The sequence below is a fragment of the Populus euphratica genome, unplaced genomic scaffold (genome assembly GCF_000495115.2).
Source record: "Populus euphratica unplaced genomic scaffold, PopEup_1.0 scaffold26.1, whole genome shotgun sequence".
Taxonomy (NCBI): Eukaryota; Viridiplantae; Streptophyta; class Magnoliopsida; order Malpighiales; family Salicaceae; genus Populus; species Populus euphratica.
Genome location: NW_011499896.1, coordinates 323,216 through 338,932, shown reverse-complemented (window position 1 = coordinate 338,932; position 15,717 = coordinate 323,216). Strand labels below are relative to the sequence as shown.

Here is a 15,717-nt window from a genome sequence, read left to right as displayed (position 1 = left end):
CTCAATCCTCTCAAGCGTCTCAAACACGACACGTGTCCAACAAACCCAATCACCACATACTATTTGATATCATTAAACGACACAGCATCGTACGATCACTAGGACAAAACTATCCCCGATTTCAAATCTCCAACAAGCTAATCAAGATGTACAATATAGTAATTTCGAGTTAACCCGGACACCCTTGCTATGATTGCTGTCACCATTTCATAATAATCCCCTTAAACTTGAAGATTCTCTTTTATGGCCGGTATCCATGGCTACTCTCTCAGCTTACTCCTCTCCTCCATGGCAAAATTCAAACCCTAACTCGGACCTTCTCTCAACTCAAGATGAAATCGATTCGCAAGCTCATCCCCCGTTCGAGTCTCAATCTAACGATTCGCTGTCGTCTATTATGCCTCCGGATCCGGACCTGAACCCGAGCCCTAACCCCAATCCCATTACCAATTACAACACCTCTATATCTTCTCCACCTCAATCAACCTCAACGCCGCCTCCGATTTCTCTCCTCCATCTCTCCTTCAACCAGGATTTTGGGTGTTTCGCTGCAGGAACTGACCACGGGTTTCGTATCTACAATTGTGACCCCTTACGCGAGATCTTCCGTCGCGATTTCGATGGCGATGGAAATAGCGGTGGCGGAGGGATTGGAGTGGTCGAGATGCTTTTTAGATGCAATATTTTAGCTATTGTTGGTGGTGGAGCTGACCCCCAGTACTCTCCAAACAAGGTCATGATCTGGGACGACCATCAGAGCCGATGCATCGGGGAGCTATCGTTTCGGTCCGAGGTCCGGTCTGTGAAGCTAAGACGGGATAGGATTATTGTTGTCTTGGAGCAGAAGATATTTGTTTATAACTTTGCGGATTTGAAGCTTGTGCATCAGATTGAAACAATTGCGAATCCGAAAGGGCTTTGTGCGGTTTCACATGGTGCAGGATCGTTAGTTTTGGTTTGTCCAGGATTGCAGAAAGGACAGGTTCGGGTGGAGCATTACGCGGCGAAACGAACCAAGTTTATTATGGCGCATGATTCGAGGATTGCGTGTTTTTCCCTCACGCAGGATGGGCAGTTGTTGGCTACTGCTAGCACTAAGGGGACACTCGTTCGGGTTTTCAATGCAGCTGATGGTACCCTGCTTCAAGAGGTGTGTGTGTATTATCTTTTCTTTTGTTTGTGTTTTGTGACTTTGTTTACGTGGATTGTATTTTTGAAGTTATGTGAATTTATATAGCTAGCTGTATTGAGTTTGAAGTGTTGTTGGTGTAATGTGCTTCGGAAATAGTTGAGGTTGCTGGAAGTGAAATATATTGCCGTGGAGCTGGTTGTTTGGGTGTGTTTTTTGTGACTCTCGAAAGGATTTGAAAATTAGTTGCGAGAGTTGAATCTCGTTGTAACGCTTCCCAAAACGAAGGAAGCGTTATGAATGACCAGTTAGTTGATCTAGACAAACGTTAGCTTTGGATGTATCCACTATCTAGGGCTTTTGTTAACGTCTTCTTTGTTACATTTTAAATAGAAATTGGATATGATTTCTAGTCTGTACCACGCATTAGGTGTTTGCTCTTATCAATTTGTGATATCATGCCACCTGCTCCTGCTGTAATAGTTGAGGTAATTCAGGTCAAAATGTAAGGAAAGTTCTTTCCTTTGTGTTTTTCATAATGGCATATGAAATATGATGTAGAGATTGTCGGTGCTTTCAATGTATTGGCATGCAAATGCAGTCTTTGAAGGGGAAACTGGATATTTTGTGGGGATCTTTACACTGTTTTTGTAATGCTGCATGTGGGTGCTAGCTCTGTTCTGAATCCTTTCAGTTGATTTATTCTTATATTTACTTTTGTGCTTCGAATTATAATCATTGTTTAAATAATTGGCCTATGACATTTTGGTTCTTATGCAATCTCCATTTCATGCCCTTCGATGAATTAATGTCCTCTTTCTATCCTGATCTTGGCTGTTCCCCAACTCCTCAGCTATGCCATGTCTGCATTTCCACTGTTATTTTCTGTGTATATTGTAGAGAAGGTTTTTTTTTTCTCTCTCGTTCCCTGGTCAGTGAGGGTGATTCTTATAAAGTTACAGTCTTGTGAAATTCTTTATATGCCCAAACTAACTAGATACACAAATGTAGGTGAGGAGGGGTGCGGATAGAGCAGAAATTTATAGTTTGGCATTCTCTTCAACTGCCCAGTGGTTAGCTGTCTCGAGTGATAAGGGCACTGTTCATGTTTTCAGCCTTAAGATTAATCCAGGATCTCCAGGAATTGACAGGTCACAAAGCACGGACGAGCCTAATCTTGCTGTCACATTACCTGCCTCCTCTTTATCTTTCTTCAAAGGTAAATGGCCTTAACCCGTCTCTTCTTCCATTGTAAAATATTTGAGCATTATGCTGTTGTCACTTTTTGAGCATCGTAACTCTATCCTTTTTCATGTCAATTTCAATACAGCACTTGTAAATACAGCAAGTGGGTGTTTACATCTATCCACTGAAAAAGTTTTTATTTTCCAATCCCCACTGCAGTATCAGGACAATTTATACATACATTATTTTGTATCTGTATTTTAATTATGATTTCATCTGCAGGAGTTTTACCGAAGTATTTTAGCTCAGAGTGGTCAGTGGCTCAGTTTCACTTGCCTGAGGGTTCTCAGTACATTGTTGCTTTTGGTCACCAAAAGAATACAGTGGTTATCCTTGGTTTGGATGGAAGGTGAGAAAATAATGCATGTGTTCTATACTACTGCTGTAGAGGTTTTACGTTGATTTCATTTCATTTTGCTATAAATTTCGTCTTATAGTGATGGGTAGAATTTGTTTCTGTGAATACGTGACAGCTTACATGGTAATTTACAGACAACCTATATGTTCTGTTAATGCACCGCCTAAAAAAGAAATTATTTATTTTTTAGGGGTTAAAAAAGCCTTCTGGATAAATCAGGCTTGTTTTTTTAGGGGTCTGGGGCGGGGGGGTGGAAGTGCCAGTTTTTTCTTGGGAATTTTCCCTATAAAGTCGTGCTCCAGTCTAGCCTTTTTTCTTCTTTTTTTTTCCCAATCTCTTCCCGTAATGCTCTTTCTCTGGTCTCCACATTCGCCTCCTACTCTCACCCTGCCTCTCCTCGCTGTAATGGTGTCTGCTTCTAGCCATTAAGTTTTTCTTGCTTGATAAGTTAATTCCATGATAAAAGAAACAGGTGGAATAAAATTGTTGACAGAGTTGGCTGTGATTGCAGTTTCTATCGATGTCAGTTTGACCCTGTGAATGGTGGAGAGATGACTCGGCTGGAATATCACAACTTCTTGAAACCGCCAGAAGCAATCTGATAAAAAGGCATCTCGTCTTCCCTTTGATAATACATATCTTTTTCTCCTTTTTCGCTATTTCCCCACATTGCCTCATCCAGATGGCTTTATTATGCTGTAAATATGTAACTGTCAATATGTAAAGTACGTGAAAAAAATGCAAAAAGAAAGGGAAAAAGAATGAGATGATTTAATGTAATGTGGATGCCATTTTGAATCGCAAATTATGTTAAAATGGCATATCTCTTTTCTTAGTAACTGTCCGATTTTGCAGGATGGATTAGGAAAACGCATATTTGGATGTGGCTTGAGAAGGCACAAACCAGGAAAGTGTACATGTTCTCTCAGGCCTGGCTTGACCTTATCAGTAGATCTCAGTTCAGGCGTTGCTGATAAGCGACTTCTACCTTCTCTCAACAAATCCATCGAATTTAAGATCACAGTTCCACTTCTTTAAAGAGTGATCTAATGTGTTTTAATGGCATTAGTTAACATCTGTGTCTTGCAAGTCTAAATACAACCCCAATCATTTGAAACTGAACCAAACTTGTTCTGCGCTTTTATAATTATTGCACAGAAACCACTTTGCCCAGTAAAACTCAAAAGAAACTCAACACTCTGCTTCGTTCTTTAAGGCTTGAAAAGCCTGAGCACTGATGGCTTTTAACTGTTCATCGTATTTATTAGGGGTGTTTATTTTTGGTTCGGTTCGGTTTTTATAAAAAAAAACATCCAAACCGGAAAAAATTTTTTTGAAAAAAAAACGAAACCGAACCGAAACCGGGTCAAACCGACTGGTTTCGGTTCGGTTTGGTTTTTTAAGAGAAAAAACGGTTCAAATCGGTTTGGTTTGGTTTTTCTCGGTTTTGGCTCTGTTTTTTTCTGGTTTTGGTTCGGGTTTTTGGTTTTTTGATTATAAAACCGGAACCGAATTGGCTAGTTTTTTCAAAATTTTAATCGGTTTAATCGGTTTTTTTTTTTCGGTTCGTTTTTTTCAGTTTTTTTTTTTAATTTTCTTAATTTAATTGGTTTTTCGGTTTTTTTAACGCTCCTAATATTTATGGTATAAAATGTCCTTAGCTGTCAAATCTCAGCACCTGCCGCTCAAAACCGACTCCTTCCTCACCAGCACGTGTGAACTATGTGGCTCGATGCCCCCCGGAACTAAAATGAGTGAGCAAATCCATATGCGGCGCATCTGGTTTTTATTTTCGGTTCGGTTCAGTTTTTATAAAAAAAAAACATCCAAACCGGAAAAAATTTTTTTGAAAAAAAAAGGAAACCGAACCGAAACCGAGTCAAACCGACTGGTTTCGGTTCGGTTCTGTTTTTTAAGGGAAAAAACGGTTCAAATCGGTTTGGTTTGGTTTTGGCTCGGTTTTTTTTTGGTTTCGGTTCGGGTTTTTGGTTTTTTGGTTATAAAATCGAAACCGAACCGAACCGGCTGGTTTTTTTAAAATTTTAATCGGTTTAATTGTTTTTTTTTTTTTCAGTTTGGTTTTTTCGGTTTTTTTTTTAATTTTCTCGGTTTAATCGGTTTTTCAGTCGGTTTTTTTAACGCTCCTAATATTTATGGTATAAAATGTCCTTAGCTGTCAAATCTCAGCACCTGCCGCTCAAAACCGACTCCTTCCTCACCAGCACGTGTGAACTATGTGGCTCGATGCCCCCCGGAACTAAAATGAGTGAGCAAATCCATATGCGGCGCATCTTTTGGTGGTTTATTTATATCATTTAAATAAAACCCCGTACAGGTATCTTCCGTTCCTGCTGCCTTTTTTTTTCTTTCGGCTTGGGCCAAGCGAGGCCCACACACTCATTTTGTTTTCTGTCTATTGATACAGTCCTCCCTGCTCACCCAGACATTGAGTTCCGAGTCATACGGTAGATTCGTATGGATATAGAATAATAATAATAAAAAAAATAGAGAGCATGCAGTGTGATATAACTTTTTTTTATAGTTAAAAATGAAAATATAATTTATGTGAATATATATTATAAAATAAATATGTGAACCTATGAATTCATAAATTAATTTTATATTTTTAAATTTATTAAAAAAAATAAAATAAATTAAAACTCATTTAATTATAATTCATCATTCAAGTTTACTTAAACCAATTATATTTTTAAATTTTTATGATATAAAATCTTATTAAAGTTTCGGATTAATATGCTAGGTTGATGTTAGTTTTGTAACCATGCTAGTCGCAACAAATTGCCTCTAGGCTGCAACTCTTGTTCTCCTGTTCTTTTTTTCATAAATTTGGAAGATAAGTTTCATTCTAGCCGGTGAGCAATGGTTGTTTAGTTGTAGCTGTGTCGGATCAAACTAATGGTGCTCTTGGCCACAATCGTTCCAGTTAATTCAGCCCCTTCTCTCTTTCTCCGTTCTTTTTTTTTTTTGCCCTTTTAAGCTCGAAAACTTCATGCCATCATTCATGCATCAAAATTAAATTCACTTTTCTTATTCAGTATATATATATATATATATATCGAGATTAGTGAGTGTATACAAGTTTTATAAGAATTAAATGAAGTAGAGTGAGAGCATATTCGCTCATAAATTGATTTCCATCGGTCGATAAAAACCTTGCTTTTTTGCCACTAACATTAGAAAAAAGAGAGGGAGCAAATCTCGAGATGGATGCTGACAGGCATTTTAATAAGAATGCACTGGGAATTGCGGTTTGACTGGATCAAATCTGAACCAGCTATTCCTAATTATTATTTTTTATTATTAATGTATGTACCCGTAGCCACACTTAAAACTGGTAATTAAATCTCAAAGAGCATCAAAGCTTTAGTTCTCATTGCCCATGTGCCTCGGAAGACAGAGGTCAATGCTGCTCTTCTGTCATCTGGTAAGAGTGACATAATCATCACATTGTTTATCCGACGAGCTCATACCATTATTTTTATTCGTGTAATAATTTTTTTTAAATTTTAATTTTTTAAAACTAACATAACATGTTGTTAATTTCGGTATATACAGGATGAATTCACATTGCTTTTGGATTAATGTTATTCAGAAAAATTCCTTCATTTTAATCTGTACTCACCGAGCAGAATCGTGCGAACTGGCTTTATATATATATATTTGCACAAAAGAGCACCCAGCGTATGCATGAAATTTAGCATAACTCTCCCATGTGATTTTCAGTGAAAAACAATCTCAGATTAACGTCAGGTTTTGTCAGTGACAAGACAAAATCTGAAGGATTCTCTAAAATATAATTTTATTTTATTTAAATCTTGAAATATCCACGTGGAGAAGCAATTTTATTTTTTTCATTCGTTTTTTACCCCAATTTATAATTAAGAATATATATAATGCTCTCCAAAATACTTTAGGATTAAAAACCAGCACGGTTTAAAAGGCGTCAAACACTCTTTCAAAATCATAGATTAAACTATCATTAAGAAAAAAAATCATAGATGAAACAAGATAATGAACTGGCTAGTGCTCACATTTTTTTTTTATTATAAAAAAATTAAATCCAGTTGGTCAAAACTCTTGCTCTTGAAAGATTGACCTGCAGGTTTACACGTTTCCCGTGAACAAGAACAAGAAAAACACAGAGAAAAACTACAGCGAGCACATGCATTTCAGAGAAGCCAGTAGCTAACTTGGTAGAAAAGCCAAAAAAAGAAGTCAGTAGCCAGGCAGCAGGTAACTACTATAAGAGGAGTGAAGGAGTTTGGTTTTATTTCATCTTTTTAAAAAAAAAAAAAATTATTAGTGAAATCTATTGTTTTTAAAAAAAAAATTATTAGTGAAATCTATTGCTCTGTCTTCATCAATGGCGCTTAAGTTGTATGGATCACCCATGTCCACTTGCACCTCTCGTGTTCTGACCTGTCTGCATGAGAAGGACTTAGATTTTGAGCTTGTCATAGTTGATCTTTTCGCCGGCGAACACAAGCAACCTCCTTTCCTAGCCAAAAATGTAAGCTCCGAATTTTCATTTTGTTTTGTGTTGCTATCTGATTCCATCGTCCTTCACTATTAATGAGTGTTTTACATGCATGCAGCCCTTTGGTCAGATTCCAGCACTTGAAGATGATGATCTTACTTTATTTGGTAAGCCATGATTTATTCACTAACACAACAGGCGACTGCACTTTGTTTGTGAAATAATCAACTTGCTCTACATCTGATATTATTAAATATTTCAATAGGGTGCCTCAGCTCGACCCATACATTGATAAACTGCGATTAAAACGACTGGTTTGTTTCGCCACGATCAAACATGATCATATCAATGCATCTGTAGGGTAGCAAGACGCTTTATATGTCATAATCCCACTTGATTATCCCTAATCACAGTGATCAGGGGATTAACTAGTTAATCCACAAAATGGTTATATATATGGCTTCTCTGGTGCAATAAATGAACGTATTTAACAGATTATAATTGTAGTATCTCATCCAATCTTAGCAAGAATCAATAAATTGTCTAATTACTTGGACCTGCAAACCAGTGGCTAGTATGTTTTCTTAGGTGCTCTGTTTTGGACCAAGATTAATTGATGGGACAGACTTTAGGATGTAACTGGACGATAAGGTTTTGGACAGTTGATTGAGTTTATGTACGATATTATGGAGTTTCTTTTCTTGGTGGAAGCATTAACTCTTTAGTCCATAGCCATCTTAAGGTCTCTTTATAATAACTTGACGGCAATGTTTCATGTCTTTACCAGAATCTCGAGCAATCACATCGTACGTTGCTGAAAGATTCAAGGAAACTGGCTACGATCTTATAAGGCACCAAAACATCAAAGAAGCTGCACTGGTGAAGGTTTGGGCAGAGGTAGAATCCCAACAATTCCACCCTGCGATAGCACCGATTATCTTCCAATTCTTAGTGGCTCCACTTCAAGGCAATTTACCTGATCAAACAGTCATTGACACCAACCTAGAGAAGCTAGGAAAAGTGCTTGACATATATGAAGCTAAGCTGACTAGCACCAAGTACCTTGCAGGAGATTTCTACAGCTTGGCTGACCTTCACCACCTACCATATGCGTATTATCTCATGAAAACCCCTGCAGCTTCGGTGGTAAATGAGCGCCCGCATGTTAAGGCATGGTGGGAGGACATTTCCTCTAGGCCAGCTTTTAAGAAAGTGGCAGAGGGTATGAATTTTGGTGAGAAATGAAACTTGAAGAGGGTTCTGTTGTTTTAGTTCAAGTATTTTGACGAATATGCGTTGATTGTGATCTTAATGCATTGAAACTTCGAATCAATTTAGGAAAATTGTGGGGCATTGCCCCATGTGGCTGTCGTAGAATATTAATTTGGTTTCTGCAAAAACTATTCCATGGTTTTGACACCTGCATTGCTACAGTAAATGCAGCCACACCAACATAATTGATATGCTGAAAACTCGATCGACCATCTAATTTCAATTGACACATTAGGGATTATTGTGACCTTAATCTTTTTTCTTTCATCCTTTGTTTAGTTAAAATTATCATTGATTGTCTAAACAAAGGATGAGGGGGGGCGGCTCCGTTTGCGTTACAGATAAAGTGTAAGTTTGTTTTATCTCCCCAGTCGGAGTAAGTGCATGAACAGAGGATAAAACAAAATGATACGAGCATGGTAGCACCATTGGTGGGTGATGGGTTCAAAGACCCGTAGGATTAGTGAAGTCTGGGAACAAGGGAAGTGAACAAAAAGTGCAAATCCATGAGACGAAATGATTTGTCCGAGAATAACTAGGATGACCAGCACCGTTAACAAAATTCGGGAAAGGCTACAACTTCGCCCCTGTACTTTGTTTTGGATTGGATTAATTTTTTAAAATTTAAAAAATGATGATAATATCGTTAATTTCAATTAAATAATTTTATCTCGGGATTTCAAATTAAACTATTTAAAAATTAAGTTAATAAAAATTACTTAATTTAATAATTCAAAAACAAGCTAAATAACAAGTAAAAACATCACATAAATTTTAAAAAAAAATTAAAATGATAATTTATTTTTTAATATTGAGACGATGCTAAATTAGATCAACTTTGATAAACTTGCGATTTGGATCATGGACTTTAATAAATTTAATAACTTTTTATTTTTGTAAATTATTTTTATTTAATTTTATAATAAAATTAGATACTTTTAAAATCAAGTATCAATCGTAAAAAAATATTTATTTAAGATCATGGTAATTCTATAGAAAATAAAAAAAAAATCATGAATTTTATTTTCTAACCAATCCAATATTATAAAAGAATAAAATAAAAAAATTAAAGCACCAAAAATTAAAAAACAGACGTATAAGATTTGATAGGTAAACTTGTAAATCAAAAAACTCGGGTCGACACATCAAACCTGCAAATCTGGTAATGAATTCTATTGGGATTAATAACTTGTTTTTTAAATTATTTTTTATTTCAATATATAATACCAAAAATAGACGATTGCAAAATTAAACATTAAATCAATACTAAGATTTTTTTTTAAGAATGTGGTATTTTTATAAAAAAATAAAACAAATTATAAAACTCAATTCTTAATGATGAAATAAAAAAATATTTTTTTTAAAAAGACAAGTTAAACCTGTCAACAGGCATCAATTCTTAATGATGAAATAAAAAAATAATTTTTTAAAAAAGACAAGTTAAACCTGTCAACAGGCCCATAAACTTTCTAAAATTTAATAACATGATTTTTTTCTAAAAATATTTTTTTCTTAACTATATAATAAAAAAAAAATAGATGATCACATAATCGAGTTCAATTAGTAAAAGAAAAACCACGGCTAAACCTACAGACTAGAATAACCAGGGTTACCATACTAAACTTGTAAACCAAATCGTTAATTTCATAAAGTTTAATATTCTAGTTTTTTAAAATCATTTTTTATTGAACTATTTATTTTAAATAGATTATATTGCAATGCTGATTTTTTTTTTTGAAATGAATTAGATATTAGAATATTTTTTTGATACATTAAAACTATATAAAAAACAAATTAAAATAAATTCTAAATTCTAAATTTCTATAAATATACCATATAAAAACTAAATAAAAAAAAAACCAAGCAAAGGTAAAAGAGGAACCAAAATACAACGAAACAACAATATTATAGATCACTATTATAATTTACAATGCTAATAAATGGAGGGAACAATATTTTCTCCGTATCTTTTAACTTTATACTTCAATAGCTCTCTTTATCCATTGCCTTACATTAAGGGTTTGCGGCTGTGCTCGACGATTTTATTGATCTCCATTATCATTTTACAGTCGCCCGACATCCAGTAGTCTGACTGCATTTTTAGAGTCTGATTCAATAAATATCAGGATTTCTTGGTGACCATCCTGGGACCGTGCTCGAATTTTTATTGACGGTGTGATTTAATTTGGATATTCTTCTTATTTATAATCTGTATATCAATCGATTTTTTTTAATGATATGATTTTTTTTCGATTTAATTATTATTTATAATTAATGAGTAGAAAAGTAAAGCACCCATGAGCTGCTTATTTGTATTTTAACCATTGGTTTTCAATATGCAGTTTGCTGTATCGATCTGGCTACGCGTAGCGTTTTAGGATGCATTGAAAAGTTGGGCGTTTAATAGCAACGGTTACACGAGCAATATTTTTGGCATCTATACGTGTGCAATGCACGTGGAAGATACAAGACAAAGAAAGCGGATGGGGCATTTTTTTTATTTTTTATTTTATTTCTACCGTATAAATGTTTTCCTTTGCTGTTTTGCGTATTCTTAGAAAGAGAAGAGTGGATTTTGAATATTCATACGAGCCATTATACTGTGAGGGTGAGAGATTGTACCATAAGGTGTTAGTGGTACTTAACTTGGGCGCTAAAAATACCTAATGAGGAACTTCATCCATTCTCTTGGATAGTAAGCTGTTCAACACACCCGCACACTAAGAAGTCGATTTATACTTTATGGGTATTAAATTATTTTTGATGTCCCGAAATAATTTCACCTTAAAAAACTAATTTTATCGATAGGTAAATCGAGCTGAAAAGTGGTTTCCGTAAAATTGATTTTTTATTGGGATAAAGAATATTCCAATACTTAAATTAGTGCCTGTATGTGTGGTGAAAATAATAGACAAGAAGAAAATAAAAATATATGGAAGGTCCAAGGAAATGTATCTGGACATTGCAGAATTGTTGACTTGGTATGCCTGGAAAAATGTCTTGCCCTCCAGCCTCCTCTTTGGTCTGGGGACTTGGTGTGTATAAATACGCGGGCCTGTAATTTCTTCATGGCGGAGAGAATCGTGTTATTGGCCAACTACGACGGCTCAGCGGTTGATGTGATGTTGTGCCATGGGTTCTATACCTAACAAGCGATTGGAGGAGAAGCTGGCGTGCCTTGTCTGTGCGACGAAGTATAATTATTTTAATTGGTTTTTATGAATGCTGGTAGGCGTGGCAGAAATGTAGTTATTGATAGAACTATACCTGTTTTGCAAAACGCATGTGCTTGCAAGATAGAAAAATTATGAATGCTGCACATTATAACTGTTAGTAGTGGGGAAAATAAATGTGAGAGGAAAACAAAATTGTATTAGTCGCCGGGGTAGGTTCAGGCGACCACGATATCTGATCGCTCAGGTCTAGCCCGGGCGACCTCTGCTGGTCATCTGGGCTTGACCCAAGCTGGAGACTGTCAGCACCCCTAGAAGATTGACCACGTCATGCACTCACTGTTTACAAGGTAGATGGTAAGCAGATGATTCCAACGTCATCAGACAATGTTCTGTCAAGAGGGAGTGCGACAATGCGTTTCTTAAAATCCCGAAGTTCCGTCACAATGTAGCATCTGTTTCTCAGGATGATGCAACGATCTGGTCAAGTTCCAGCCTCCCAACATCAAGGGTTGAAGACTATTTGGAACAGTTCCTGATGCTAATTGTTAACCTGAACCAACAAAAGATTTGCCATTCAAAAAAGTCACTGAAATGGATGGATCATTCATAGCCCTCGGATAGACCCCGTGCGGTGACCATTTTAAAATAAAGAGCGTTTTTATCTACTTATCTGAAAGATAAATAAGTAAAGGATATTAAGCCAGCGCGAAATATTGAAATATCATTTACCTGTAATGAATTCAGAATGCCAATGGCAGGTGGAGAGTTAAGTAAGACTTGCTGCAAAAAGTTGCCTGTGGCTTCAGTGTCTTATAACTATTAGACCGTCGGACAGTAAAAATCAGTCCTTAAAGTCAGTATTTGTCAACGACAAAGCATTGACAGGGGCATCAAGATCACATTAGACATGGCTTGGTTCGACACAACAAATATCTATAGTGCACAGAGTGGATGCTATTTCTGTGCATGAAAAGGCAAAGAGACTCCTTGCATTAGCGATTCATAATCATGTTCCAGGCGCCAGATTCAACAGAACTACAACCAAGTCCTTCTCAAGCTCCCTTTCTTTCATTACCTCCTTCACTTTTGAAACATAACTCCATCTTCTCACCTCAGCATATAAATTAGATAGAAGAAACAAAATAAGTGCCATTATCTGACTCCAGTTCCGCAAGCTTCTTAGCTGCAAGCTCACTTAATTCTAAGTTGCCACAAGCTCTACAACCAGTCAGAAATGATCCCCAGATAGACTTCGAGGGTTCAAAAGGCATTTCTTTGATTAATTTGAAAGCTTCATCAAGACAACCGGCGCGTGTCAAGAGGTCAATCATACATGCATAATGCTTCACACTAGGCGAGAATCCATAATTTCCCTTGATCAAAGAAATAAATATCTGTCGGCCCATATCAACCAACCCTGAGTGGATGCAAGCGTTAAGCACGTTTGCCAAAGTGACTTCATCCGCCTCGAATCCTTCTTGCTCCATTCTGTTGAACCACCAAACAGCTTCCTGCCCACTTTTAGCAAAACCTAGCCCTTGAATCACCACATTCCAAGTAAAAACATTCTTCTCTTTCATGCTTCTAAAAGCATTCAACCCTTCATCAACCCTCCCGCATTTCAAATACATTTCAACCAAAGAAGTTCCCAAAATCACATCCAAATCCCATCCATTCCTACTTATAAAATCATGTATCCAAACACCCATTTCAATCGCTCTTAAACTCCCACACGCACCCAATGCATTCACCATAGTAACACGATTAGGCACCACGCCCGCATATTGCATTTTCTCAAACGAAATTAAAGCATCAGCATAATTCTTAGCATTCCTGTACCCCATAATCAACACAGTCCACGACACAACATCTCTGTCAGACATTTCATCAAACACTTCACGGCACAACCCCATGTAACCGCACGAAGCATAGACATCAAGCAAAGAGTTCTGGACATAAATATCATTCAAATGACCTAATCTTATGGCATGGGCATGAACACATTGGCATTTGAGGTAGTCCCTACAGTCCGACAAGGACTTGAAAAGAAAAGGGAAGGTGTAGTTATTAGGAAGGATAGAGTTGGAGTGCATGTGGATGTAAATTGAGTAAGGAATGTGAGGGTCATGGATACGAGAGAAGGCTCTGATGAGAGTGTTGCAAATGAAAACATGGGGTCTATGGAGGTGGGTGAAGAAGAGGGGTAAAGATGAGTGTAAGAGGGAAAAGTTTTGGGAGGCAGTAATGAAGTGGTAGGCAAGTGTGGTGTTGGAATGGAGATGATGGAGGATGATTTGGGATTGGATTTGGTGGATGTGAGTTGGAGAAGCACATTTGTTTAGGAGATTGATTATCTTGTTTATCATGGGGCTCAGCTCTTCGAATGTTCTCATGACATGTGCGGGGGAAGCAGCCCCAAAACTGGTGTTCTTCAGCAAATCAATGTATAAGAAAGCCGCAGCCGTCAACAGTGAGTGATTGATTCTTTCTCCATTTTGCGTATAAGAAATTCTGAGATCCATGGAATCGAATATGGAAAAAAACAAATAACACTTGTATATAAATGCGCATCCGGGGAATCGAACCCCGGTCAGTACCGTGGGAGGGTACTATGATACCACTACACTAGATGCGCTTTTGCGAAGTGGCGATCAATTTTATTAAATTATCGTTGTGGAGCTCAACTAATGAGGCCTGTGGAAACTCTCAAGGAGAATTGGGAATTAGAATAGAAAATAAAAGGAATAGATGAATTAATATATATATAGTAAGAAGTTTGGTAAAACAGTATATGAAGATTAAATTTTACTTGCCATCTTAGTTATTTTATAACATTTTAGTAATTAAAATATAAAATATCAATTATGTCAATATAATTTATCTATCTATTTATTGATATTTACATTGTTTACTGGAAGATTGGCTTATTAATAGCACAATTATATCTTGTTTTTGTTTTTATTCAAGTGATCTCATTTTTTACATGACATTATTAAAAGTTGAAATCTATTATAGAAAAAATATTGAACTATCGAGCCATATAAATATATCTTTTGTGTTTGTTGTTAATATTATAAAGTATATATATGGTTTTTTATCCTTTGTAACAACAAGTTAATTTAACATTAATAAAATATTAATATTAAATTAATAAATGAACATCATTTAAATATATTAATTCTAAAAATATTTTATTTCTTATGGTATTTTGAGTACGTTAAGCATGAACTTCCTCGAGATTGGATGTAATGACGTGCTAAATCCTCCCCTGTTTGGCAGTTGTTTACATGCAGGCTCTTGATTCATTGCATAGCATCTGCTATGTCTAGGTAAATCTCACAGCTGTTAGCCTATTACTAGTATAATGCCCGCGTATTGCTGTGGGTAAATCTATAAATTCTATTTAAATATTTTAATTAATTTAGAAATCTTTAGGTGGATGAAATTAAAATGATTCAATATGAATTGTGAAGTTTATTAGTTTAATACGTATTTTGTAGTATCTAATACCATTTGTATATTTTATTTTTGAGTTTAAATATTCATAATATGTATAATTTTTATCAATAAAGGAAGAAAACACTCAAATAATAATTTATCTCATAGAAAATCTAATCTAAAGGGACAATAATAGGAATAATGCGAGACAAACAGTGAAAATGTGCTAACTCAAAAAGGGTGTTTAATTTTAGGTCCGAGGCTGACATTGTCATCGATAACACTGGCTCTACCTGGAGAAGCGGCTTCAGAATATATTATTCCAGGTTACATTGCCTTCTACATAATCTGAATTCTGGCTTTCAATACAGGGAGCCTTCTCGGCTGTTCTGTCCACTATTACTCGGGTGCAGGGAAAAAGGTTTTAGCTCATTATTGTTGGGAAAACTCGGAACAACCGGATTAGGGTGCAGGGAAAAAGGTTTTAGCTCGTTATTGTTGGGAAAACTTGGAACAACTGGATATCAATTTACCCGAATCAATTCAGCGGAATACAATTACAATTCACAAGTCTCAATTCTTTCCCTCTTTGTGCAGTAAA

At 36.0% G+C, this 15,717-nt stretch overlaps 3 protein-coding genes and 1 non-coding gene across 5 annotated transcripts; 2 read left to right on the top strand and 2 right to left on the bottom strand.

The window, feature by feature from the left end:
* Positions 1–205: 205 nt before the first annotated feature.
* LOC105132020 (autophagy-related protein 18a-like) lies at positions 206–3,567 on the top strand. Of its 2 annotated transcripts, XM_011035271.1 has the most exons (4): positions 208–1,150; positions 2,141–2,348; positions 2,597–2,723; positions 3,244–3,567. In XM_011035271.1, exons 1-4 carry the CDS (start codon positions 257–259, stop codon positions 3,332–3,334), a joined length of 1,320 nt encoding a protein of 439 aa, XP_011033573.1. In that variant the 5' UTR covers positions 208–256; the 3' UTR covers positions 3,335–3,567. The 2 variants fall into 2 exon arrangements, with proteins under 2 accessions (XP_011033574.1, XP_011033573.1); XM_011035272.1 differs by lacking the exon at positions 3,244–3,567 and having other exon boundaries at positions 206–1,150; positions 2,597–2,727.
* A 3,501-nt stretch (positions 3,568–7,068) lies between these two features.
* LOC105132019 (glutathione S-transferase F13-like) lies at positions 7,069–8,613 on the top strand. The gene is made up of 3 exons (XM_011035270.1): positions 7,069–7,263; positions 7,349–7,397; positions 8,018–8,613. The coding sequence occupies exons 1-3, from the start codon at positions 7,117–7,119 to the stop codon at positions 8,473–8,475; spliced, it is 654 nt and encodes a 217-aa protein (XP_011033572.1). The 5' UTR covers positions 7,069–7,116; the 3' UTR covers positions 8,476–8,613.
* Positions 8,614–11,737: 3,124 nt separating this feature from the next.
* Positions 11,738–14,224, bottom strand: LOC105132018 (pentatricopeptide repeat-containing protein At5g43790-like). The gene is given in 3 exon segments (XM_011035269.1): positions 11,738–12,228; positions 12,408–12,813; positions 12,815–14,224. Coding segments are annotated over 2 exon segments (1,515 nt in total). The 5' UTR covers positions 14,201–14,224; the 3' UTR covers positions 11,738–12,228; positions 12,408–12,684.
* An 18-nt stretch (positions 14,225–14,242) lies between these two features.
* Positions 14,243–14,313, bottom strand: TRNAG-CCC (transfer RNA glycine (anticodon CCC)). The gene has a single exon. It is a non-coding gene; the product is annotated as a tRNA-Gly (tRNA).
* Positions 14,314–15,717: the final 1,404 nt, after the last annotated feature.